Genomic DNA, 24767 nt, shown 5'->3' with positions numbered 1-24767 from the left:
CTCTTAACGCCCGGATTAATGGAATGACGCACAGATTTAGGACCCTGCGGAGCCTTTTCCCGATCTCCCGTTCAGGCACGCCGAGGGCAGCCTTCCTGGGGTCCTCGTGGCCAGCCAAAATGGCTGCCCCCGTGGGGAAGGCTGCGCGAGGGTGGTCGGTCCTGGCGCTGGGCCTGCGGAGTGTTGTCCCGCGGCTTCCAGGGTGAGAGGGCGCCAGGAAGCTGGGGTGCCGCTTGGGACGTCACAGAGAGACCTGAAGGGAAGGAAGGGTCATAGGCAGATCGCGCGGGAACCTGGAGAGAGCCTGGGGGCCAGGATAACCTCGGTCCAAACCTCTGGGTGGCTGCGTGACTTCGAGCCAATGTGAAGGCTTAGTGATTGTCCCCCGCCGACGGGGTTCTGAGTCGAAGCTGAAAGCGCGGTCTTATCAAAGAGCTCAGAGCTGGGATTTTCTGTTGGGGGGGGGGGCGGAGATGCTTAGGCGGGGCGCCTGTCCTGAGGTTCAGGAACCTCGCCTTACCGTTGGCACTTGGCGAGGAGGACAATTTCGGTCTGTTTGGGGGAGGCCCACCCACCTCTTAGGACAAGAGCGAGAATTATTGCGTTCAGGTTTGCCTAGCGGTCTCCGTGCCTCTCTCACTTGTGGGCGGGTTGACAAACATGCCCATTGTTAAGTCAAGCGTTTTCACTCGTGGAGTCAGCTTTTGTCGGCCTCTTCCTCTTTCCCCCTCTTAGCCTAACCCAGGTGAGGTGGAGCCGCTATGGTCCTGAATACAGGGATCCACAGATTGACAAGGAATATTACCGCAAGCCCTTGGCTGAGCTGACTGAGGAGGAGAAGTACGAACAGGAACTCAGGAAGATTCAGCTTATCAAAGCTGCCCCTGCAGCGAAAACAAGCTCTGTGTTTGAAGACCCCGTGATCAGGTTAGATGGAAGCAAACATTTTTGTTCCACAGACTGGTACTATACCAGGGAGGGTCTACAGTAAGGATTCTGTGATGCAGCCTGGGAAATCTAAACAATTTGCTTTTCTCTTTGAAGTAAATTCACGAACATGATGATGAAAGGAGGAAACAAAGTACTGGCCAGATCCCTCATGACGCAGGTAAACAGCACGGCTCTCCTGCCTGCTTGCTTATACCTTTGTACGTGGCTCTTTCAGTTTAGTGTAAAAAAGAACAGGTTGGTATACCTGCTATTAGGATTACCTTCCCTGTTGTATGGGGTGCCTGGGTGGTTAAGTGTCCAACTCTTGATCTCAGCCCAGGTCTTGGTCTCAGGGTCGTGAATTCGAGCCTCATGTCGGGCTCCACGCTGGGCGTGGAGCCTACTTTAAAAAAAAAAAAAAAAAGGAATTACCTTCTCCGGGGCACCTGGGGGGGCTCAGTCAGTTAAGTGTCTACCTTCGGCTTAGGTCATGATCCCAGGGTCCTGGGATTGAGACTTGAGTCAGGCTCCCTGCTCAGCGGCACAGGGAGAAGCAGACTCCCTGCTGTCTGCCAACTCATGCTCACACTCACTCTTTCAAATAAAATTTTTTTGGGAAAAAAAAATGACCCCCGTGTATATGTGTGGAGGCTGTAATGAAGTCCTGAAAGATTTAGCAACCACCATTCATTCCCCCCCATCACAAAGCTCCGTCTACTGCCCTGGTCCTCCTCCAGGAAAGAGGGAGGCATTTAAGAACTTTGCCTTAGAAGTTCTGAGGGAGGGGCCACACTGTTGTAGAACAGGATGACGGAGGAGTAAAGGGCCACCTACTAGTTCAGCTGGATAAACCCTTTAGGGAGCCTGGGGCAGCATCTTCAATGTATCCCTTTGCAGACTCTCGAAGCTGTGAAAAGAAAGCAGTTTGAGAAGTACCATGCTGCTTCTGCCCAGGAACAGGCAACCATCGAACGCAACCCCTACACCATCTTCCACCAAGCACTGAAAAACTGTGAGCCTGTGATAGGGCTGGTGCCCATCCTCAGAGGTGGCCATTTCTACCAGGTGAGCGGTCAGGGCCAGAAAGCAGGGCTCCCCACACATGGAACAGGCTGGTGGCAGTGGGGTGGGGAGCGCTTGGGAGTGGGAGAGCCCAGACTAGGTTCTGTTATGATCTGCTCATCTGAGTCCTAGTGTAGAACTCACAGGCAGAGGATGGAAAGGGAAGAGAGCAAAGAAGTATCCAGATTACCTTTTCTGGACACTCCCTTCCCCCGCCCGTTCTGTCCACAGTGCTGTGTTGTAAGTTGTCAGCTTCTCGTGGCGAGGGACTGTGTCTAACTCATCTTCGTACACCAGTGTCTAGAGTAGCCTTGACCCGGAACTGGTGTTTCGCTGCCATTTCTTGATCTGAATGAGGCTCTATCCTAGTATTTAATTCTGTGTCATTGTCATAAGCCAGTGCTCTCGGCTCCTGCTTTTTAAATATAAACTTCACAAGTGTGGTGACTCTCATTAATGTCTGTGTCCCTAGGGTCTGGCGTGGTACTGGCATATAGGGGTGGTCTAGCAAATGATTCTGGACAAGAGGGTCTTGTTTTTAGGCACCCCTGATCTGAGTTGGTAAGTCACCCCAGCTTGATGGGGCTTTTCCCAGTTGATACTCATATCAGCCTGGCTGAGCTTCCATTCAGAGGGGAGAGAGGTCTGTGCCTAATGAGCGTCTGCTCAATAAATGCCTCTATGTGAGGTCACTCAGGGTTGAGGGGGACTCAAAGAGGAGAAGCCAGGCCCCTCAGGTTTGTCAGAGCTGGCCCAGAGGGAACCTGTGGCTGTGCCTTAGCGCTCAGGGAGGAAGGAGGCTGCCGCCCCGATAAGGTCTTGGACTAACTTGCCCGTGTCTTGTCCTGTCCAGGTCCCCGTGCCACTTCCCGACCGGCGGCGTCGCTTCTTGGCCATGAAGTGGATGATTACTGAGTGCAGGGAGAAGAAGCACCGGCGGATGCTGATGCCGGAGAAGTTGTCACATGAGCTGCTGGAGGCGTTTCACAACCAGGGCCCTGTGGTCAAGAAGAAGCAGGACATGCACAAGATGGCCGAGGCCAACCGCGCGCTGGCCCACTACCGCTGGTGGTAGAGAGGGCGGGGGCTCTGCTGCAAGAAATCAGGGAAGCCGCTGGCACAGCGGAACACCCTTGTGGGTTAAGTAGTTCCTTTTTAAGGGCACATAGGCCTCATAAGGGGGGAGCAACATATTTGTTGCTTGTTAGTCCTTTCTTTGGGGGCTAGAACTTGCTTTTCTTGCCCATCTCTTTATAAAGAGGGCACGTATCATTTCGGATTTCCCCCAGGAACTTAGGGTCCATCCAGCCTCTCTTCCTCAATTCGGGGTACAACTTTGGGGGATATGAAAGGAGACAGTTTTAATATTAGAAAAGGTTTATTAGAAAATTCTTGCCCTGAACTGGTGTTGCATGTGAGGTGGTACTGCCATTTACTAAAATCGACTGGAAATGCGGTTGTTTCCAAAGTGGTCCTTGTACAGAATGTATAAAAAGCAGTTTCTGGTGTGACTTGTGCTCTGCGCCTTGATATCCCAAAGTATCCCACCAGTAGCTATGGGTACCCATTTTACAGATGGGGAAACTGAGGCACCAGGATGGCTGTTGCACCGTGGTTACACAGTGCAGTGGGTGTTAGAAGCTGCCTTTCTCTGCTTGGCCCAGGCTGGAGGTGATGGGGGAGAGACTGATGGGATGGTGGGGGGAGGTCTGTTTGGTGTCTTCCCTGGTCCCTGAATCTGGGAGGGAAGGTGCTCAGGGCAGGAGCACCGTGTGAGTGGGAAACCTCTCAGGAGCTGTTGAAGGTCTGGAAGGGATGGTCTTTGAGAGAGGCAGGGAGCTGGGTAGGTGAGAGGCCGGTGCTGCTGGTGAGGAGCCTGAGCCGGGCCTAGTCGGAGAGCTCGCTGTAGTAATACTTGTGGGCAGCGGGGGTCGTCTTCCAGCCGGCTGCCCGGAATTCGATGATCTCCAGCAGCAGCAGCTGGGCCAGGGAGCTGAGGCCACTTGGGAGCAGGAAGCCGTCCCGGATCAGGACAAAGAGCTCATCCATGCGCTGTCGGTTCATCTTCTCCAGCTGCTCCCCGACGCGGTGCAGCTGCAGCACCAGGCAGTCCACCTGCAGGCGGCATTGGGAGGTGACCCCGGGGCGCACACACCAACCGTTCACGGAACACTAGCGGCAAGCCTCGCTTGGCTTGCACGCTTGTTTCCTCCTGTCCTGCTCACAGCACCTGGTGGGTGTTCGCCAATTATACGTGAAAGGAGACACATTCAGGACTTGCCTAAGGTCTGGTGGGCCAGGCTGGATGCGGGGCCTGTCTCCAAGCTGCCACTTAACCCAACCTTCCCACCCCTGCCTGACTGCGTTTCTGGGCCATCTGTATCCACAGCTAGATTCCTATCACAGGTCGGCTTTCCTACTGGGAAGAAAGCCTCTGAGCCTGTAGGTTTGGGCTGCTCTCTGTTCTGAATAAATTCCAAGCCTGGCAGCTTGTCCTGGTACTGAGAGAGGCCTTGAATAGCCCCACCAGGCTCCTGCCCTGGGAAGTGATGCGCTCGGACACCTCCATGGACGGCGGGCTGGTATTCTGAGCTGAGCCAGGGACCAGCCCCCTCCACAGCTATCTGAACCCGGTCACCCACCTCCTCCTCCTTGCTCAGACTGTCAGGATGGGCCAGCCGGAAGAGACAGTCGTACACAGGGTTCACCAGGGCCATCATGGGCATGTTGTTCACCTGTGGGGGGAGAGCGGGGCCACAGCACTGGCTGAGCAGCTGAAGGAGGAGGGCTGTCTCTGCTGCCCAGGGTGGCTACTGGGGCCTTACCCTCAGGTAGTCAAAGACATTGCAGATAAAGGTGACGTAGCAGACCCAGCCCTGCAGGGACCGGGCTCGCAGCTGCTCCCGAGCCTGGTACTCCTGCTGCAGCCGGTTGAGGAGTCCCCGCCGGAAGACACTCTGGCCTGCTTGCTTGCTCTCGGCCTGTGAGCCAGGGAAAGGACGGTGAGCCAGGGGCGGTGCCATGGCGACCCTCACCCAAGCTTCTGTGGCTGAGGACCTCCCGTCTGACTCTCCAACTCTGCCCTGCTGGCCAGGCCTCCTGCCCTCTCCTGCAGCCTTTCCCAAAGCGTCTCCCCGCTTCTCTACCAGTCCCGGCCCACCTGAATGATGGCATAGCACATGCGTCCTGCTTCTTTGCTAAAAACACAGTCCTGCAGAGAATGGTCCACAATCACATTGGCCACCTTTTCCAAGTCCACGGCACCTGGATCTAGGATAGAGATCAGTGGGGAGTCTAGAGCTGCTGAATTACCCCATTTGTCTCCACTTGCTTCTAAGGATTTGAGATGTTTACAGAAGAGCACTCCCGTGATAGGCTTACATTTCAATAGACCAGAAAATACTGGGAGAAGTAGCCCCATGCTGGAGCAGCTCCCCTGGGGGACTGGCCGGGATCTGTGGCCTTTAGAGACTAATCAAAGAACGTTAGTTTTTTAGGGCACACATTTCCTGGCACTGGGTTGCGGAAGGAACACTGAATAACGATGTATTTGACAGTAATATGGAAGAAAGTGTCCTCACAACACACACACATGACCCCCTGACAAGGGCCTGCGAGGTGGGGCCTCCCCACAGGCTTAGCTGGGCATGTGACGGGCATTACTAATTGTTAGCGGAGTCGAACTGTCCTGCGCGCTGCAGACAGCACTGCTCCAGGACAACTAGTGCAGCTGCTCTGCCAGCAGAATGCTCCATCGTCTGTCCCGAGTCAGCCAGCTCTGCACGTTCAACAGCCCGTGCGGCAGTGCAGAGGCCAGGTCCAGTGCAAGGGCTCAAGAGACACGAATTCCGTTCTCTGTGCTCCAGCCTGCTCTCAGAAGATGGCTTTACTGCCCGAAAGGTAACGCTAGGATTCATACTTCCCATTACTGGCCTACATGTGGCTTGCCCTCCAGTCCGAGAGGGATGTTGCTGATGCCTATTCTCAGAAAGCAAAGGGACAGGGTTGGGTAGCCCCGGGCTAAGGCTCAGGCATCCAGGCCCATCCCCTTGGCCCCTTCTCTGCAGCTCGGCGGGACTCCCAACGCTCACCTTTGAGTGCCGTCTTCAGCAGCTGCTGAGTCTCTGCATCAAAAGACTGGATTTTATACTCCTCTCTACCAGGATCCCCCATGACCATTTAGCCCCTGCAGCTCTTTACTGAGGTGGGACTAATGACAGCACCTGGGGAGGAGAGGGGAAGGGAGAAGCCTCAGGTGTGCAACGTGGGGCCGGGGTTTCTAGTCCTGCGGGCCCAGGCCACGGCTGGCCAGCGCTTGGGACAGGTGCTCCCGGACAGTCCATTGCCTTGGGTGGTTGGCTGAGGGCCCGGCAAACTTGGCTTCTGGTGGAGCCTGGGCACCAGCCAGGCACCTGCTGCTCGGGTTAGGAACCCCTGGAACTTCTGGGATTACACGACAGTAGAGAGGTGAAAGTGAACGTGCCGGCAGGCCAGTCTCCACAGCAGGCAGGGATCGTCTCCGCTGATACTAAGGTTGGGGTGCAGCGAGCTGCGTTGGGGGTGTGGACAGGGGCATATCAGACACTTGTCCTGCCTATGTAAACCGGCCGGGAAGCTGCTGGCCCAGGACGACTTCCGGCGAGTGACAAGGCCGGGGGCTCCGGGCACGTCTGTCCCAGCAGGGTTCCAATCCCCTGACCCGACCCGAACCCTCCCTCGGCTTTAGTCAAGAGTCCTTCTCAGTCCCCACATCCGCCCCTTCAGCTCTCGGCCTGGCCTGTGTGGGTGGGTGCGGGGCCCGAACGGCTCCTGTCCTGGCCAATTTCTCCCCGGGACGGACTGGTAAAACTGGCCTCCCGAGCGGCAGAAACCCGGTCTTGCCGACTCAGGACTCCTAACTCCTGAGCTCCCTTCTGGAGCCTTCCTCGTAAGAGGGGTGCGGGATGACGCGTCTCCCAGAAGCAGTCCCTGTTGGAGCCCCCTCTCCGGACGCGGTGCCTCCCCCCTGGTCAAAAGACGACCTCGGAGATCTCCAGAACCCGGCAGCTTTCCCAAGCCCGAAACGCCCTTCCGGGCCCCGCGGGCGGGAGAGGCGGTGCAGTGAGAGCGCCGGGACCCACCTGCCGGGACGGCGCCGCGCCCGCGTGCCCGGAGGCAGCTCGGCGGGCATGGTGCGCGCGCCCCCAGTCCGCCGCGCGGTAGAGCTGGAGCAACCCGCCCGGCCTCGCCGCCGCTGAGGTCATTTCCGAGCGCGGCGCCGGGGCGGGGTCAGACTCTGGAGGGGCGGGGCCGTCTCGCCAGCGCCACCTGCCGGAGCCCCGGCGACGCTGTCCTTGCCGCCCGCGCTCCCGAGGTCCGTGACCCGGCCGCACGGAAGGCCCGCGACGCCGCCCCCACCCTGTCCTTACGCGACTCGTCCGCGCCGGGCCGGGGACCTTCCTCGGCCCAGAGGAAGCTCTCGGTCGCCAGCGGCTGCGGGGAGACTGAGGCGGGGGGCGCGCGGCGCGGGAGGAGCCTGCGGAAGCAGGGCAAGGATGGACGGCTGCAGGGCCAGGAACTCGCAAGTGGGGCCGCCTGCCCTCCACTTCTACCTCCCCACGCGAGAGAAGGCTGGGGGGCCTGTAAGGGCTGGATCAAGCCCCCCTACTTCCTCTCCTACTCCAAGTACAAACGGTACTGGTAAAATAAGTTGAAAATCAATGGGCCAGCTCAAGAATAAGGGACCCCCCCCCCCCCCGGCCAGGCTGCCACTTGGGAGGTGTTGGGAGTGACAAGCTGGACAAGCCCCTGACTTGGTCGTGGGTGGGGCTGGGGACGAGGCGCGGGCCCAGCAGCCGAGGGCCATCCCTGAGGCTGGCCCTGGGCTGCAGGAGGGCAACCAGAAGGGGCTGCAAAGGCGCCTCTCCCCGTCGCATTCAAGTGTCCATGGCGGTTTCCTGTGGCCAAAGTCCTTCTGTTAAGAGAGCTGGTCGAAGTGGTCACCAGCAGATGGCTGAGAAAGAGCAGCTGCAGCAAAATAATGAGTAGGAGAGAAGAGAGTTTATTTTATTCCACTAACGTGGAATTTCTTAAAAAATACATTCAGGCAGCTGCTTTCCTGCAGCCCCAAGCCCAGGCCTCCAGTGCCCCAAACCCTGTGGGTGTTGGAGCACCCCCTACCCACAGCCTGGACCTTCATAATCAGCAGCCAGGAGCAGGGAAACTTCAGGATTCAGGGTCTCAGACACGTCACAAAGCCCCAGGCCAGAGCCAAAACAGTTCTGATGACAGAAGGGGTCCAAGGGTCATGACACCCACACAGGCCTGCTGCTGACCCCTGCTTTCCTCCTAAGTGAGAGCAGACGCTGGAGCCAGAGCCCAGACTGAGGGCAGGGTGAAATCCTGCAACGGGCTCTGGTGCTCCTCTATCCTGGCTCCCCCTGCAGAGCAACCCTGCAGGCCAGGCTCCCGGGGGGTCGGGGGGAGGGCGCAGAACAGGTTGGAAAGGGTGGTGGTCATGTTCTGTAGATTTCCTGGTCTCACCCCCTAACTGCAGTTTCTCCTCTGTGCCCCTATGAGTAGCTGTTGTGAGTTCTTATGCTGACAACCCCCCACCCCTAGATACCACTACCCTCAGCAGGCTGGCTGCCCAGCCCTTTCCTTCTACCACCCCCTTCATGAGGCTGCTTCAGAGCAGCGGCCCTTCTGGGGCGACACAATACACACAGAACCATGCTAAGCCAAGGAGGGGGACGCTGAACGGGCAGCTGATGCCAACTGGCCCAGCTGTGAGGCTCTCGCCCCCACCCCCTGGAAGAGGAGTGTAGCAGGTAGATTGGGGAAAAGGGCCACCACCTTTACCCACAGCTCCTCCCCATCAGCACAGCCCCCACTTCTTGTGGGCTGCTGGGATGTGTTTTCCCCAGAGGCCCTTAGCCATGCTCTGTCCCACCCAGGAAGAGAACAGCTTGAGCAGGACTTCACAGACAGGAGGATCTGGGCATGGGGTGGGGGGAGTATAAAGTGACTAATTCTTCCCTCCAGAACCAGAAGCAAAGCTGTGTGAGGAACAGTACTGAGAAAAATGGAATCTGAGGAAGGCAAGGGTTCCTTCGCTCATACTTTGTGAGCAGGGATGTGATGGGAAGGGAAGATGGAGTGAAATAAGGAATGTGCTCTTAGCTTCACTGTATATTAAATTGTGGGAGTAAGAGTGCACACGGGAGGACCAGGCCCCGCAAAGGGCCCAATCCCAGCCCTCAGGCTCCAGCCGTGGCCCTCTGCCCCCAGAGCCCAGACGGTTCTCTGGGCAGAAGGTGCTGAGAAGCGCAGGGTGGCCGCTGCTGCCTTTCCCGTGAACATGGACCACACAGAGAAACCACCTCAAGCTCCTTCTGACCGACGTGGCTGCGTCCCCACAGACCAAGTCCTGCATTCTCCCCAAGAAAGCCCTTGTCCTAGTGATGGCAGAGCTGGCTGGCAGGCAGGGAGTGGGCAGCAGCTCTCAGCGCAACAAGAAATGATAGAGGAGTCCGCCTTCTTTAGGGAGGCCGCCCTTCCCGCCCTCGGGGCTAGCTGTCCGCCTTCTTCATGTGGTGGAAAAGGTTACAGAAGAGCTCATACCAGAAGAACACGAAGCCAGTGGAGAGAGCAGCCTTCAGCAGGCTGGGGGACAGGCCCTTGAAGAAGCCCGTGGGGCCTTCCTCTCGTAGCACCTGCTGGGCACAATGCAGGAGGCCCCTATAGCTGCGAACCTGGGCAGAGGACAGACGGAGTGATTAACACGCGGATGCTGGCTCTATTCTCCTGTCAGCCCAGCAGCTGGCATGTCACAGCTCCACGTCAGCACTTGCTGGACAAAGCAACGAACGCAAAAAGGACAGATGAGTGAACCTTTTCCTTCTCTTCCAAGTAGACTAATAATTCAGACTTACCAGATGCAGCGCCTGGAAATCAGCACTGGACAGAGCTCCTACCGACTGGGCCTCTTACAGACCCTTTCCCCCATCCCCCCGGCCCCCCTGGTGGGCAGTGGATCTCAATCTGGCCCTCGTGAGCTCTGGCCTGTAGCCTGGCCTTCTCAGTTCACCACATACCGCTGCCAGACTCGCGTCCCCAAGACTCAACTCCCCTCAAGCCCCGCTCTCTCCACAGCTCCACCAACTCCCCGTTGCGATGACAACAACATTATAAACAATCAAGAGGAGTCTGGCTGGCTCAGTTGGTAGTGTGGGACTCTTGATCTCAGGGTCATGAGTTCAAGTCCCACGCTGGGCATAGAGCTTACTTAAAAAAAAGGGGAAAGGAAGAGAAAAAAAGAATCAAATCAAAGCCCCACAGCCTGGTGTTCAGGGTGCTGCCCCATTTGGCCTCAGCTTCCCTCCCTGATCTGCCCTCATCCCCCACTGGTCCTCCCACCAAACTGGCCACAAAGTCTGTTAGGAGCAAGGCTCTCTCCTCTGTCCTGGGCTCTCACCAACTCTCCCTGTGCAAATTCAAACCATTCCCTCAGGACAAGTTCGTAAGTGGAAAAAGGAGGTTATAAAACCTTGTATTCCACCCTGTGTTAAAACGTACACGTGTATGTTTATGCAAAGAAACAGAACTATAGCCAAAGGTTCCGTGATTATCTCTGGGTGGGCAGTGCTGGGAGTCAGGTTTACCTTTTTGTCTCCGGGACGTCTGAATTTCCTACAAAGATGTATTACAGCTAACTCAATTCTTTCCCTTCCCCCAAGTAAGGAGTGCTGTCTCCCTTCCGTGTCCCGTTCCACGCCACTCTTCTCCTCTGACATCTGTCGGGCATGTTTGTCCCAGGTTCCCAGGTTCCAGAGGGGAGAGCACTGGAGTTACTCCCCCTTGCTCTACCCCCAGCCCACCAGGCCATGGTGCCCCTAAAGCAGCAGGTAAAAATCCAGTTTGCAAAACCCAAGCTGACTAGGGAATGATTCTTAACATTACGAGATCACCTATAATGGGGGTTTCTGTGAATGACAAACCCTTCTAGTGCCTTTAAAATATAATTTAGTTGATCAGATTTCATTCCCCCTCTCCAGGAACCCCTACAGAATAAAGCAAACAATCTCATGCTCCAGCGGGAGTCTCCTCCATGTTTTTTAGTATTTTGAGGACGTATCTCTACTTAACGTTTGTTTATTTATTTATTTGAGAGAGAGAGAGAGAGAGGGAGCAGGCGCGCTCGAGCTTGAGAGCAGGGGAGGAGCAGAGGGAGAGGGACAAGCAGACTCCACACCAAGCACGGAGCCCAACGTGGGGCTTGACCCACAAACCTGATATCACGACCTGAGCGGAAACCAGGAGTCAGACGCTCAACCGTGCCAACCGGCACCCTTCAACAAAATCACCCTTCTTATGTGATTATATTCTTTGTCCCAAACTGAACTGAACACTTTTTCTTTTTTTACTTGAGGTAGGCTCCATGCCCATCGTGGAGCCCAACACAGGGCTTGAACTCACAACCCCCAGATCAAGACCTGAGCTGAGACCAAAGAGTCAGACACTTAACCTACTGAGCCCCCAGGCACCCTGAGCTGAACACTCTTTAAGAGCAAACACTGAACCCTCCTTTGCCTGGATCGGATCGTCCCAGTGTCCAACATGCACAGGGCTTATGTGTGGTTTTCCCATGTGTTTGGGGATCCCCAGGGATGGGCTGTGGGCTAATGCTGACCAATGGGCAGGGGAGGGGCAAGGCTCAGAGCTCTCTGCAGGGGAATGGCTCACCTGGCCAAAGGTGGCTCGGGCCTGCTCAAACCCTCCGACCTGCAGCCGTTTCTTGAAGAGGTCCAGGGGGTACGTGAGGGTCTTGCTGATGACTCCGGCTCCACTGCCACACAGCAGGTTTTTGAGGTTCTCTGAACCAAAGTGGGATTGAGGGGGAACATGAGGGAAGTGCAATCGGGGGGAAGACAAGTTCAAGGTCAAGAGCTCTAAGCCTCCACCATAAAACTAAGACCCACCAGCATCCTGAATCTCCGAGGAGAACCACACACGGCCACTCTGGGCACGGCCGGCAATAAGGAGGGAATGGAATAGGAACTTGCAGGCTCTGCGGTGTGACTCGGTTCAAGGCTTGGGAGGAAATAAATGTCAACAGTGCCACTGCTGGGGTGGCAAGAGCTGAAAGAAAGGGTCTGCAAGCGGCTGGCTTGGTTGGTTTGGTTGGCAGGGTTTGGAGAACGGGGATGTGCTAGCCTCTGACAGGAAGACCTCAGCCCGTACAAGGATCGGATAGAGAGGGCTTGCGGGAGGGGGACAGTGGAGACCCGGATTCTCTTCGTATGAGGGCTCTCTCACCGTTCTTCCTTCCCTGGGCGGGCAGGACCCATTCGTGCACGTGCTTCAAGGCGCTGTAAAAGGAGAACTGGAACCCGGCGTAGGGGAAGATGGCAATCAAGGTGGGGTTCAAGCCTTTGTAGAAAACCAATGGGCCTTCGGTCCGGTACATGGTCACCACGGCATCTCGCAGGGTTTTATACACCTGGACGGTACACAGGCAGCTCGAGTGAATGTGCGGGGGCGGTCTGGCCCCAGAACACAGCCCATCACGCTCCCCTCGCCTCGGCTAAAATCCCAGCCGCTGGGAGCATGACTTATCCTGCCAAGGGCACAAAGAAAATGCTGGACAAAAATCCCAGGGGTGGGGTTTTCCAGCAACTCCCTTCCTAGCTATTGACAAGACCAGTATGTCTGCACAAGTGCACAACGGTACGTGTCCGAGGACGGCTGCCCTCGCGTCCTGCGGGACAGCAAAGACGCAGCATCCACCCTCGGGTGGTGGTTACATACATGACGACACACCCGTCCAGAAGGACACAGAGCAGCCGTTGAAACAGGATCACGCCATCTATGCAATGGATTGGGAATAATCCCCAAACACATAGTTGAATGAGCACAGTGAGAGGCTGAAGAGCGGCTTTAGTGACCGTGGAGGAACAAACTATGCAGGGACCGCCCCCCCCGCCCCCAGGGATACACGAGAAACGGGGAAGGGCGAGCATGACCTCTACGGAGGGAAAGGCAGGGCGGGGAGGAGGGAGATTTACTCTTACCATTTTATGCTCTGTGGATTTTTTGCCGTGTGCATATATTTAACCTTTTCTAACCTGTCAACAGGCAGTCTCCATGCAGGGAGACCACAAGGCATTGATTTTTCTTAGTACCCTTCCATTCGACGCATTCTTTGCAGTGGACCAGAGGGGCTGTGGGCACGGCGAGGCACCGAGGGGACAGGGCAGCTGAGGGAGGTACACTGCACGGAGAAGGGAGGACCCTGGCTACCTCCTCCCCTCTTAGCTCCCAGATGCTGGCAGCCACGCCGAAGGATTTCACCCTGGGGACCTCCACGAAAGGGCCAAGCCTCAGAGAAAGGCCATCGGGCAACAAGCCTGCCATGCGCCCACAGTCCCACTCTGCTTCTCTGTGCCCCCGTTAACACCAGGCTGGCAGCCAAGGGTCACCAGACATCTGAGGAAAGCCCTCATAAAAAATGGAGACCAGGGCGCCTGGCTGGCTCAGTCAGTAGAGTGTGTGACTCTTGATCTCAGGGTCACGAGATCCTGTAACCCACAGTAGTTACAAAAACAAAAAACAAAAAACCAAAGGAAAAAAGAAAAACAGAGACCAAAATGATCAATGGGGGATACAGAAATCACCTGGAAGGAAGTATAGACAGAAGAAGGAAACAAAGGGAAACAGAGGCCAACCACAAAACTGGAACTGATATTCTCAGGCCACAGAGAAGGCATCACCTCTGTGATAAAAGGGAAGGGTCTATTTAAAAAAGAGGTAAGATTCAGAGAACAAGACAAACTCTTGAGGGAAAAAATCTTTGTGAATTTGAGTTAGGCAGATTTCTTTCTTTTTTCTTTTTTTAAAGATTTTACTTATTTATTTGAGAGACAGAGAGAGAGCAAGAGTGGAAGGAGGGGGAGAGAATCTGAAGCAGACTCCACGCTGAGCAGAGCCCTGTGCAGGGCTCAATCCCATGATTGCGAGATCATGACCTGATGTGAGACCAACAGTTGGACACTTAGGGGCCCCTATGCAAAGGTTTTTTTTTTTTTTTTTTTTTTTTAAGATTTTATTTATTTATTTGACAGAGATAGAGACAGCCAGCGAAAGAGGGAACACAAGCAGGGGGAGTGGGAGAGGAAGAAGCAGGCTCATAGCGGAGGAGCCTGATGTGGGGCTCGATCCCAGATCGCCGGGATCACGCCCTGAGCCGAAGGCAGACGCTTAACTGCTGTGCCACCCAGGCGCCCCTATGCAAAGGTTTCTTAGATAAAATACCAAAAGCAAAATCCATAAAAGAACAATTTGATAAATTAGGCCTTTACTGGGGCACCTGGGTGGCTCAGTCGGTGAAGCGTCTGCCTTCGGCTCAGGTCATGATCCCGGGGTCCTGGGATTGAGCCCCATGTGGGGCTCCCTGCTCAGTGGGGAGCCTGCTTCTCCCTCTGCCTGCTGCTCCCCCTGGTTGTGTGCGTGCGCTCTCTCTCTCTCTAATAAATAAATAAAATCTTTTAAAAAAATTAAAAACATCTGCTCTGCAAAAAATGGACGATAAGGACATGAAGACAGCCACGGCCAGGCTCGGAAAAAATGTGTAAAACAAAAACGACAAGCGACCAAAACTGGAAAACAACTTGAACAGACTGCTTCGGCGAGGAAGCTACACAGAGGGCCAGTAAGCACAAAATAGACACTCAACATCTCTGTGGTAAAATCACGGTGACATATCACGATTCACATCTAGTGGAATGGCTAAAATTTAAAAGAATAAGATAAAAATAGGGGCACCTGGGTGGCTGAGTCGGTTAAGCGCCAACTCATGGTTTCAGCTCAGGTCATGACTTCAGGGTCCTGAGATGGAGCCCCGTGTCAGGCTCCGTGCTCAGCGGGGAGTCGGCTTGAGATTCTTTCCCTCTGCCCCTCCCCCTGCTCACAGGCACACTTGTTCTCTCTCGTTCTCAAATAAATAGATCAATCTTTAGAAAAGAATAAAATTGCGGATGGGACCAGAGGGTATCATGCTAAGCAAAGTCAGTCAATCAGAGAAAGACAATGATGATATGATCTCACTCATATGTGGAATTTAAAAAACAAGGCAGAGGATCAGAAGGGAAGAGAAGAAAAAAAAAATAAGACAAAACCAGAGAAGGAGACAAAGCATAAGAGACTCTTTACCATAGGAAACAAACTGAGGGTTGCTGGAGGGGAGGCAGGTGGGGGGACTGGGTGACTGGGTGATGGACACAGGGGAGGGCACGTGACGTAATGAGCCCTGAGTATCACGTAAGACTGAGGAGTCACAGACCTGTACGCCTGAGACAAATAATATACTTATATGTTAATTAATTGAATTTAAATTAAAAAATTAAAATTTTAAAAAGAATAAAATAAAAACAAAAACCAGATAATACTAAGTATTGGTGAGGCTGAGGAACAGCTGGGACTGTTGGTGGGAAGGCAAAACGGCACAGCCATGTAGGAAGCAGGTCGGCTTTTCCTCAAAACTGAACGCTTTCACAACTCAGCAATCCCACCCCCAGGTATTCACCCCAGAGAAACAAAATGTTCACACAATAACCCGTATGTGAATGTTCGTAGTGGTTTTATTCACAATCACCAAAAGACTGGAGAACCACCCTGACACCTTCCAACTAACAAACCATGGTAGGGCCACAGGACAGAATATTAGGCAGCAAGGAGAAGGAACTGACCTCTCCCGCGTGTGGCATGGATGGCTCCCAGGTACAGATGCCAAGTGAAGGGCGCCCACTCTTACAACTACGTAAGACATAGTCCCTGTAAGTGACATTCTGAAAAAGATCAAACTTCAGCCAGAAGACAGATCAGTGGTTAACAGAGGCTGGCAACGGAGAGGGACTGACTCTAGAGGGCCAGGAGGACGTTTTGGCGGTGATGAACTTTTGTTTTCTATCTCGATTATAGTAGTGGTTCTGTGACTGCATGCATTCATGAGAAGTCACAGAGGGGCTCCTGGGTGGCTCAGCTGGTTGAGCGTCTGACTTGGGCTTGCGTCATGATCTCGGAGCCCTGGGAGGGAGCCCCGGGTCGGGTTCCATGCTCAGCAGGGTCTACTTGGACCCTCAGCAGGGTCCTTCCCCCCGAAAAAAGTCAGAGAGCTGGATACTAAAAAGAGTGAGTTTTACTGTGTATGTGAGAGAGACGAGAACGAGTGCACACAGCAGGGGAGGGGCACAGGGAAAGGGAGAGAGAATCTCAAGCAGCCTCCATGCTGAGCGAGGAGCCCTGATGCAGGGCTCGCTGTCACAACGCTGAGATCACAACCTGAGCATAAACCAAGAGTTGGACGGTCAACCAACTGAGCCACCAGGCACCCCTGATTAAGAAACATTTTAAAGATTTTATTAACTTATTTATTTGAGAGAGAGAGATAGCAACAGAGATAGTGTGAGAGAGAGAGAGAGGATGAGTGGAGAGGAGAGGGAGAAGCAGGCTCCCCGCTGAGCAACGAGCCCTGACGCGGGGCTCCATCCCAGGACCCGGGGATCATGACCTGAGCTGAAGGCCGACGCTTAACCAGCTGAGCCACCCAGGCGCCCCAAGAAACATTTTAAAGGTGAGGTTTCACACCATGGCTGCTACTGACCTATGGAAGGCGGAGGGTCTGCGGCTTTTAAACAGATCTCTTCCACTCACTTTTGCACGCAGACGATTTCCTGATCATTCCAGAATCCAGAATCCCTATCTCAGTCATCTAAGCCAGAGAGGTAATACGTTATTCTCTTTTCTCTTATACCTTTCCTTCTCACAGACCTCTTTTTAAAATTTATTATTATTATTATTATTTTTAAAGATTTTATTTATTTATTTGACAGAGAGAGAGACAGCCAGCGAGAGAGGGAACACAAGCAGGGGGAGTGGGAGAGGAAGAAGCAGGCTCCTAGCGGAGGAGCCTGATGTGGGGCTCGATCCCATAACACCGGGATCACGCCCAGAGCCGAAGGCAGACGCTTAACCGCTGTGCCACCCAGGTGCCACTTTAAAATTTATTATTGAAGTGTAACTGACACACAGTATTATATTAGTTTCAGGTGTACCCTCTCCTAGATTTTTTTTCTTTTTTTTTTTTTTAAAGATTTTATTTATTTATTTGACAGAGATAGAGACAGCCAGCGAGAGAGGGAACACAAGCAGGGGGAGTGGGAGAGGAAGAAGCAGGCTCATAGCGGAGGAGCCTGATGTGGGGCTCGATTCCGGAATGCCGGGATCACGCCCTGAGCCGAAGGCAGACGCTTAACCGCTGTGCCACCCAGGCGCCCCCAGATTTTTTTTCTTTTTTTTAACTAAAGGCCGGGAAGTCACGGAAGAGGACCCCAGCATCCCGGAGTGGAGAAGCCGATGGAGCACCAGCACGCATTTTTTTCCATCCGAGCAGCCACCATGTTGCTGAGGGCTATGTGTCTTCTCCAACTACAAACACCCTTCCCCTCCATCTCTCTGCCCAGTGCCTAGGGCCCCTCATCTCATTTCACCACCAGCAGAAAGCTCTATTTCCCACTAAAGTGCCATACAGAAGGATCTAGCTCTCATGTCCCATTCGTTTGCTTGCAGACTGTTCCCAGGACACTTTGCCCTTCCAAACCAAAAATGCCATCAGGATGTCTCCTAAACAAAAGGGCTCCACCAGCCCCGGATCTCCACCCCAGGCAACGGAACCGAACGGAAGGCGCAGTGCTTCTGAAGCACGTCCAGTTCTTAAGCAGTGTCATTCCCACCCAAATACCCTCAAGCAGAAGGGAGACAGGAAAATTCTTCTTTCTTGGTTGAGCACGTGCATGGGTGCACACACTCACACACACACAGAGCTATTCTTACGTATGTCCCGGAAACAAAGATTATGGTGGGAAGGTCTATTTCAGGATTTAATCCCTCCCTTTCACTCAGTTCTTCCTGCAATCTGACTCAACCGTCCCATTTCCTCTATCCATTCTTTGTGAAAACCAAAAACACTCACAATAACCCAGAAATATGATCTCAAGTCTCCCTCTCCCGGACGCCTTTACTGTCCAGCCTACTACTCATGACTCGTTCGGTTTCCCGCCTGGAGGTTCTGTCTCCCTCGCGGGGCTGCGAGCGCCTGGCACGGTTACAGGTCTTACAGATGGACCGACCGAGGGGATGCAAACCCCAGCAAGCCTGGGGGTCTTGCTCCCTCTCTGGAAAAGAGCCCTGACTCCCGGCTCCCCTTCTGTTACGCGGGCACCCCTTCTCCGGCCCAGCCACTCACCTTGGGCTCGCCCTGAGCTGCAAAGCGAGTGCGCAGCACGTCCACGGGCTGCACGGCCAGGGTTGCGGCGCTGGCGGACAGGCCGCCGCACACGAAGTGCACTGAGAAGTCACGGGCGTCGTACTCGGTGGCTCTGTGCACCAGCTCGGTCAGCAGTTCAAACGACAGAAACTACAAGAGCACGTGACAAAGTAATTGAGAAACAGCCCCCCCCCCGGCCCCGCCCCGTACACCACCGTGACCCAGGTGGGGCCCAGTTCTACGGACGAGGAAATACTCTCCCTGAGCAGTGACAGAATACAAGAAACATAATTTTGTGCAAAGCGCAGATGCCATTTTATCCTCTACTCGAGTAGAGCCAAATATCCAGAGGGTTAAGAAAATAGATGAGAAAAATTTTGTATCAGAAAGTTGTACTCAGGGGCGCCTGGGAGGCTCAGGTCATGATCTCAGGGTCCTGGGATCGAGCCCCACAGCAGGCTCCTTGCTGAGCAGAGAGCCTGCTTCTCCCTCTCCCTCTGCCTGCTGTTTCCGCTGCTTGTGCTGTCAATTGAATAAAGAAAATCTTAAAAAAAAAGAAAGAAAGTTCTACTCATTAACTGTGTTTCCTCAGAGCCAGGAGAGGAGAGCCGTTATGATTCTCTGCGGGCACCCCTTCAGTGCAGCTGGCAGACTGCACTCTGTTTGACAGACACTCTGCCCTGGAGCAGAAATTCTCTCGGGAGAATTCCGCGTATCCTGGGCTGAGCTCTGCTGCAGGCAGCTCAAGATGGCTCAGGGTCCGAGAGCACGTGGCTGGGTGTACTCGTCACACTGCAGCATCAGAGTGCTGGCCGCAGAGGCACGTCGACCCATGAGCACCTGACCAGAGCCATCGCTGTGACATCGCAGGAAAGGCAGGCAGGGGCTACTCTGGCTCTAGCTGTCCGGGTGGGAATCCTGATTCTGCCAACTTTGCAGCTGGTGACTTTGGCTGGGTTCATTACGTAAGCTCTCTCTGCCTCGTCTTCTGTCGGTAACATGGGGGCGACAACAGAGCCTCCCTGGAAGGATGGCTGTGAGGTAACACACGTCAAGGGCTTAACACAGGGCCTGGCTCACAATGAGCACTGCACCTGGGCCGGCTCCTACCCCCACTATGACTGTACACCCCCCCGCCAGGAATCAACTGGTGCCGGGGCACCTGGGGGGTCAGTCGTTCAGCATCCGACTCTTGGTTTCAGCTCAGGTCATGATCTCGGGGTCGTGGCATCGAACCCCAAGTCGGGCTCTGCACTCAGCGGGGAGTTTGCTTGTCCCTCTCCCTCTGCTCTTCCCCCTGCTGGCACACAGGCTCTCTCGCTCTCTCTCAAATAAATAAAGTCTTTAAAAAAAAAGAAAAAAAAAAAGAAAGAAAGGAATCAACTGGCGCTGAGCGGCGTGAACATGTGAACAAAAGCTACGGAGCCCGCGTTCTCATCCTGCCCTCCACGTCCGGGCTGTGTGGCCTATGGCAGCTCAGCTCACTTCCCCTTCTCTGGGATCCACGGAACACCTGTTCTACCTTCCTCACAGTGCTGCTGGGAAGTTCACAGAAGTACAGATGTGAAAACGCTATTTTGAAAAATGAAAGGATTTGTATCGACATTTGCTAAGCCCACTGGGGGCGTGATGCCAGGAGAGTCTCCTAGGGGGCAACACCTAATTAATATTCAGTTGGGGCTAGGTCCCCCCATTGCGGGGTTGTGGGGAAGGGAATGCCTAAACGGTACAGCTTGGTCTGACTCCGTCTTCAATTTCAGACTTCAAACTTCACATAGTTTCCCAGTTAAGACAAGCAGAAGTGTGGTGACCGCCTACCCAGACAGGGTCCCTGCAGGCCCCACCTCCCCATGCTCCTCTGTTGAGCAACACTAACCCAGGGCCCTGGCCCGTCCCCCTGCCACCTACTTGGACAGCTCCATAGCCTATAGAGAGAAGCTGGGCTGGGACGTGTCCTTTCCAGAATGCTGTGAGGCCTTCCTCTTGCAAAATCTGTCTCCCAGCCTGCAGGATCCCATAGTATTTTGCACTGGGGTCACTGCGAGACAGGCGTTCAATCTGAAGCTAGGAATCAAAATTGAAAAGGTCAGGACAACAGGGGCAGGTGTGGGGTGAGAAGGAGAAATTGTGGAAAATGTAACAAAGGCAGCGAAGTGCTCTCGACAAAATTCCAAGCTTTGGAAACTGCTTTGACAAGAAAGAGAAAACATGTCCTCTAGCCATTACATGGGGAAAACAAGGGGAAGGGTACCTGGAAACGGATCTTGATGACATCCAAGGGGCTGACCATCACCCGAGTGACAAGTCCAGACACAGACCCAGCCACCGCCACCTCAAAACTGGAGATACTCCTGCCATCGGCTTTGGGGTCATAGCCAACCATCCCTGCCTCTGGCCCATACAACATCCATCAGTTTCAATCTAAAAGCAACAGACATGGAGTAAACACCAGAGCAAGTTCTTAGGGTCTCTGCTCACAAGCCACCTCCTCAGAGCAGCCCTCCCCGACCATCCCATCTAACACAGCACCCACATCCCCTTCTCTCCCCTTGCCCGGCTCTATTCTTCTGCATATCGTTAATATACTGGACATCGATTCTGGACATCTGTTTCTTGCCACTTTCCCCCACGAGAATGTGAACCTGTGACAACGTGGCCTTGCTCTCATTTGCCCATCCCTGTATTTCCAGTACCTGGAACAGAGCCCAGCATGGTGAGTGCTTATATTTGTCGACTGAATGAACCAACAGGCTTGGTAGGAAATCATTCACTTCCAGAGATCAGCTTGCTTTCCAAGACACCGGGCTTTATGGCAAACTCCCGCCTGAGGTAAAGTCCCAGGCTGAGTCAGTGTGGGAGCAGAGCCCGCTGCAGCTGAGCACCGAGGGAGACGTCTGACATGCAGGCTCCAGGAGCACCCATGGGACTCCCCAACAAGCCCACATGATCCAAAGGAAGAGCCCAGCCACTCCTGAGCCCTCCTGCATTTCCTCCCCAGTTTGCACACCTCAGGCCCAGCTGCAGCAATGGAGCCGTGCTAGGCTTTGAAGTGATGTTCCCTGGCCCACCTGATCCCTGGGGACTTCTTCAACCTCACCCTGGACCTTCCTTCGGCCACTTCAACTGGGGTGGGCTCTGCTCCTGACCAGTTCCTAGAACACACTGCTTGAGCTCCTATCGGCCAACCTTGCCTCTGCACCTACTCTTTCCCATGTCTGAAATGCAGCGGCTCTCCCCTCCCCCCATGTGCCCCCCACTCACTCTTCCCCAGGCCAGCCCCTCCCATGCACCAGGGCTCAGCTAAAGAGCACCCCCCAGCCCAGGGGTTGTCCTTATGTCCTCTCTAGCATTCACAGCACTTGCTCCTGGTTGAGTGCCACTGTTCTAGAGAAACACTACCACGGGTGTGTAAAATGTCATGGATTACGTCACTTTTTGTAAAACTGGATATCACACAAATGCTTATCAACAGAGGGTTGGATAAATACACTAAGTCACACCCAAAAATGGAATCCGATGCAGCCGTTAAAAAGAATGAGCTAGAGGGGCGCCTGGGTGGCACAGCGGTTAAGCGTCTGCCTTCGTCTCAGGGCGTGATCCCGGCGTTATGGGATCGAGCCCCACATCAGGCTCCTCCGCTATGAGCCTGCTTCTTCCTCTCCCACTCCCCCTGTTTGTGTTCCCTCTCTCGCTGGCTGTCTCTATCCTGTCAAATAAATAAATAAAATCTTTAAAAAAAAAAAAAAGAATGAGCTAGAGCGATACATACACTTGAAAAGACGACCACAATACACTGAAACATGGGAAAGACATCTCAGAACAGTACGTCTAGCATAACCCCATTTTTGCAAAAGAAAAACAGCAAGACCTATACACACTCCATACGGTAGTAGAAAGCATAGGGGAAAAGTCTGAATCAGCACACACGACAGGCTGGTAAGATTACCTCTGGGGGAAGGGTTGGCAAAGGAAGAGAGAAAATACATCTTTCCCTTTCTTTATACAATTCTATATCCTGTGAATTTGTTATGTCCCACCCCACCCCAAAACAACTAAAACTAAATATAAAATGGTTTTAGAAGGGGCCGCAGAGTTAACCTAGTTCTTGAATACCAACAGTAACGGGAAAGTCAGTGTGCACACAGGGCCAAGCTCCACCCCACCACTGATTGCTTTTTTCCTCTCGAACTGTCTGCACCACTCCTTCAGCCCCAATCTCACTTTCGTGTACTAAAGTATGAAAGCAGCGCTCCAAGCCATCCTTAAAATTGACGTAGCATTTCTACGTGGCTCTGTCAGCAAAGCATTCTAAAATAATATATATATTTTAAAGTCTAATGGTGGGGCGCCTGGGTGGCTGAGCAGCCGACTCTTGGTTTCAGCTCAGGTCATGATCTCAGGGTCATGAGATCAAGCCCCACAGTGGGCCCTGTGCTTGTGGAGGAGTCGGCTTGAGATTCTCTCTCCCCCTCTCTTTCTGCCCCTCCCCATCCTGCTTGCACTTGCACGCTCTCTCTTAATAAATAAGTAAAATCTTAAAAAAAAAAAAAAAAAGTCTCATGGTATGAAACCTCCCCACCCCTGCCAGGAATGTGCCCATTTCCCGCAGCTTCTTCCTCCACACTCTTGAAGCAGGAGACCTGGCCTTTCCCATCAACTTCTCTGTGACATTAATTTGAGCTGGTTCACTCCAGGCACCTGTGAGAAGCAGCTTAAACATGGGGCAGGTGACTGGGAGGCAAACGCTCTCCGGACGCTAACCAGGGATGGCTGAGGTCACACTGAGCAGGGTGAGTGCCCTGCCATCAGAGAGGGAATGAGGCATTTCCGTAAATAAGCAGCTCTGCATAGATGGACATATCAACAGGCCTGAGTTCAAGTTCTGCCTCTCCCTAGTACCCTGGGAGGCTTATTTAACCTGGGGTCTCCTCTCTCTTCTGGAAAATGGGAATGATGTCTGCCTTGCCTAGCCCAAACTGCTGGGAGGATCATGCAAGATACCATATGTGGTAAGCTTTGTAAAAAAGGTAGAAGTCTAATATAGTGAAAGGGCTGGTTAAATACAGTTCCACAGTTACCTTACTTTTGCCACTTGTTCGAATTTCCTTCTTGTACCAGTAAGCAGGGATAGTTACCTAAAGAGACAAAATAAAAATGAAGTACAGTTGTATATGCATGATATACAGAACAGAACCCCTAGAGACGGGGACCCTGGAGTGAGTGCTGGGGTGGGCGGGGCGTGGGAGAGAGTTCGCCTTTGCCATTCCCCTTCTCTTACTGCAGAAGCCCCTGGCGTTGGGCTATGAGCGGTGAGCTCCCGTGCCCGTGTGCCCATGTGTTCAGCTGGGGAACCCCGCAGACGTCCCCGCGTGTAGACACACGTGTCCAGCTGTGCCTCGGGGCGTTTTCTCCCCAAGTCTGAGAAGACGCCCGCGAAGCAGGCACCCACGTGCATGGGTGTCCCGCATGTGTGCGAGGTTTTGCCCCCAGCGTCGCTGAGGATGCTTCTCAGGTCAGGCGTGACACATGAGCGGACAGGCACTGCCCCCTCGTGAGTGCCGGCGCGTGTGTGCGACCCCCCCCCCCCCCCCCCCCCGTCCCCGAGCACACGACGAGGAAGAAGACAGTAGAGGTCACTGACCCGGCACGAAGGGCGCGGCCGACTCCGCGCGGGCTTCTCTTCCAACCTCCTCTCGCAGTCTCACAGCAAAACTAATTGCGCCCGGCAGTAACTGACGGGCTCCCGGACCAATCACCGAGCAGCTTCCGCCAGGGGCTGGACCAATAGTTGTATAGTCGTAGATGGGCAACGCCTCTTGCAAGGTGTCACTGGAAAATGTAGTCTATCGTTACTAAGGCTAGCCCCGTGGTAGACGCAGAGCCTTCTGGAAGATGTAGTCTCTGCGCGCGCGTGCGCGAATGTTATTCACGCGTGGGAAGGTGGCGCGTCCCAAAGTCAGGCTGTGCCCTTGGGAGGTCGCATCGCTAAGTGGCGTGTGGCTCCCATCATCCTGAGGGCGGATGGAAGGTTGGGTGCGCTGAATCTGACCCGCTTTCCTCAAAACCCTCGTAGTCCCAGAACCTCGGTAGTCTAAACTTGGGAAAGATGGCGGGACGTTTAGCTAAAGCCTGGAGGACTTGGGGGAGAGAGGAGATGGGTTTTTGAAACCAGGAAGAGGACGGCAAAAATGTAGAAGTTTTGTTTCCCCCTAGGGTTTATTATGCATAATTTCTAATTATAAAAATAATATAAAAATACAGACTCTACAGAAAATGTAGAAACTAAGGGGGAAATGACTCATCCTACCGCTCTTAGGCCAAGTAGCATCGGTGTTTTGCAGGACAGTGTTTCTTCCTGATTTTGTAACTGCATTTTTCCCCATTAGTGCAATCACTTCGATGCACGATTTTAAAACATCATTCCCCCAACATTATTATTGTTTTTAAAGATTTTATTTATTTGACAGAGAGACAG

General features: G+C 53.8%; 3 protein-coding genes across 15 annotated transcripts; 1 reads left to right on the top strand and 2 right to left on the bottom strand.

The window, feature by feature from the left end:
• Positions 1-23: 23 nt before the first annotated feature.
• Positions 24-3501, top strand: MRPS7 (mitochondrial ribosomal protein S7). The gene is made up of 5 exons (XM_026484172.4): positions 24-202; positions 736-927; positions 1045-1108; positions 1828-1995; positions 2846-3501. Exons 1-5 carry the CDS (start codon positions 24-26, stop codon positions 3065-3067), a joined length of 825 nt encoding a protein of 274 aa, XP_026339957.1. The 3' UTR covers positions 3068-3501.
• MIF4GD (MIF4G domain containing) lies at positions 3352-7257 on the bottom strand. The gene is made up of 6 exons (XM_026484173.4): positions 7113-7257; positions 6084-6215; positions 5153-5262; positions 4818-4973; positions 4635-4727; positions 3352-4107 (listed from the first exon to the last, which is right to left on the bottom strand). The coding sequence occupies exons 2-6, from the start codon at positions 6169-6171 to the stop codon at positions 3880-3882; spliced, it is 675 nt and encodes a 224-aa protein (XP_026339958.1). The 5' UTR covers positions 6172-6215; positions 7113-7257; the 3' UTR covers positions 3352-3879.
• Positions 7258-7724: 467 nt separating this feature from the next.
• Positions 7725-24116, bottom strand: SLC25A19 (solute carrier family 25 member 19). Of its 13 annotated transcripts, none has more exons than XR_006408199.3 (9): positions 23934-24116; positions 23371-23427; positions 20544-20713; positions 20201-20356; positions 18272-18442; positions 12289-12472; positions 11716-11846; positions 8156-9725; positions 7725-7998 (listed from the first exon to the last, which is right to left on the bottom strand). XR_006408199.3 is itself a non-coding variant. In XM_044378766.3 (9 exons), exons 3-9 carry the CDS (start codon positions 20697-20699, stop codon positions 7971-7973), a joined length of 957 nt encoding a protein of 318 aa, XP_044234701.1. In that variant the 5' UTR covers positions 20700-20713; positions 23371-23427; positions 23934-24116; the 3' UTR covers positions 7728-7970. The 13 variants fall into 13 exon arrangements, 12 of the variants coding, with proteins under 12 accessions (XP_044234701.1, XP_026339956.1, XP_026339954.1 ...); XM_044378766.3 differs by having other exon boundaries at positions 7728-7998; positions 9595-9725; XM_026484171.4 differs by lacking the exon at positions 7725-7998 and having other exon boundaries at positions 8013-8252; positions 9595-9725.
• Positions 24117-24767: the final 651 nt, after the last annotated feature.

This window comes from Ursus arctos, unplaced genomic scaffold, assembly GCF_023065955.2.
Source record: "Ursus arctos isolate Adak ecotype North America unplaced genomic scaffold, UrsArc2.0 scaffold_24, whole genome shotgun sequence".
NCBI lineage: Eukaryota > Metazoa > Chordata > Mammalia > Carnivora > Ursidae > Ursus > Ursus arctos.
This window is presented reverse-complemented; position numbering and strand designations above follow the sequence as displayed.

Bases quoted from the DNA above. Each gene is read 5' to 3' on its own strand.
- SLC25A19 (XM_057318178.1), bottom strand. From the start codon at position 20,699: ATGTTGTATGGGCCAGAGGCAGGGATGGTTGGCTATGACCCCAAAGCC. The intron at 18,443-20,200 runs GTAGGTGGCAGG...GTGCTCTTGTAG, and splicing joins TAGGCTATGGAGCTGTCCAA to TTTCTGTCGTTTGAACTGCT. The intron at 12,473-18,271 runs GTGAGTGGCTGG...TGTACCGTCCAG, and splicing joins CAGCTCAGGGCGAGCCCAAG to GTGTATAAAACCCTGCGAGA.
- MRPS7 (XM_026484172.4), top strand. From the start codon at position 24: ATGACGCACAGATTTAGGACCCTGCGGAGCCTTTTCCCGATCTCCCGT. The intron at 203-735 runs GTGAGAGGGCGC...TCCCCCTCTTAG, and splicing joins GTTGTCCCGCGGCTTCCAGG to CCTAACCCAGGTGAGGTGGA. The intron at 928-1,044 runs GTTAGATGGAAG...TTCTCTTTGAAG, and splicing joins TTTGAAGACCCCGTGATCAG to TAAATTCACGAACATGATGA.
- MIF4GD (XM_026484173.4), bottom strand. From the start codon at position 6,171: ATGGTCATGGGGGATCCTGGTAGAGAGGAGTATAAAATCCAGTCTTTT. The intron at 4,974-5,152 runs GTGGGCCGGGAC...CCTGGCTCACAG, and splicing joins TGTGCTATGCCATCATTCAG to GCCGAGAGCAAGCAAGCAGG. The intron at 4,728-4,817 runs GTAAGGCCCCAG...CTCCCCCCACAG, and splicing joins ATGTCTTTGACTACCTGAGG to GTGAACAACATGCCCATGAT.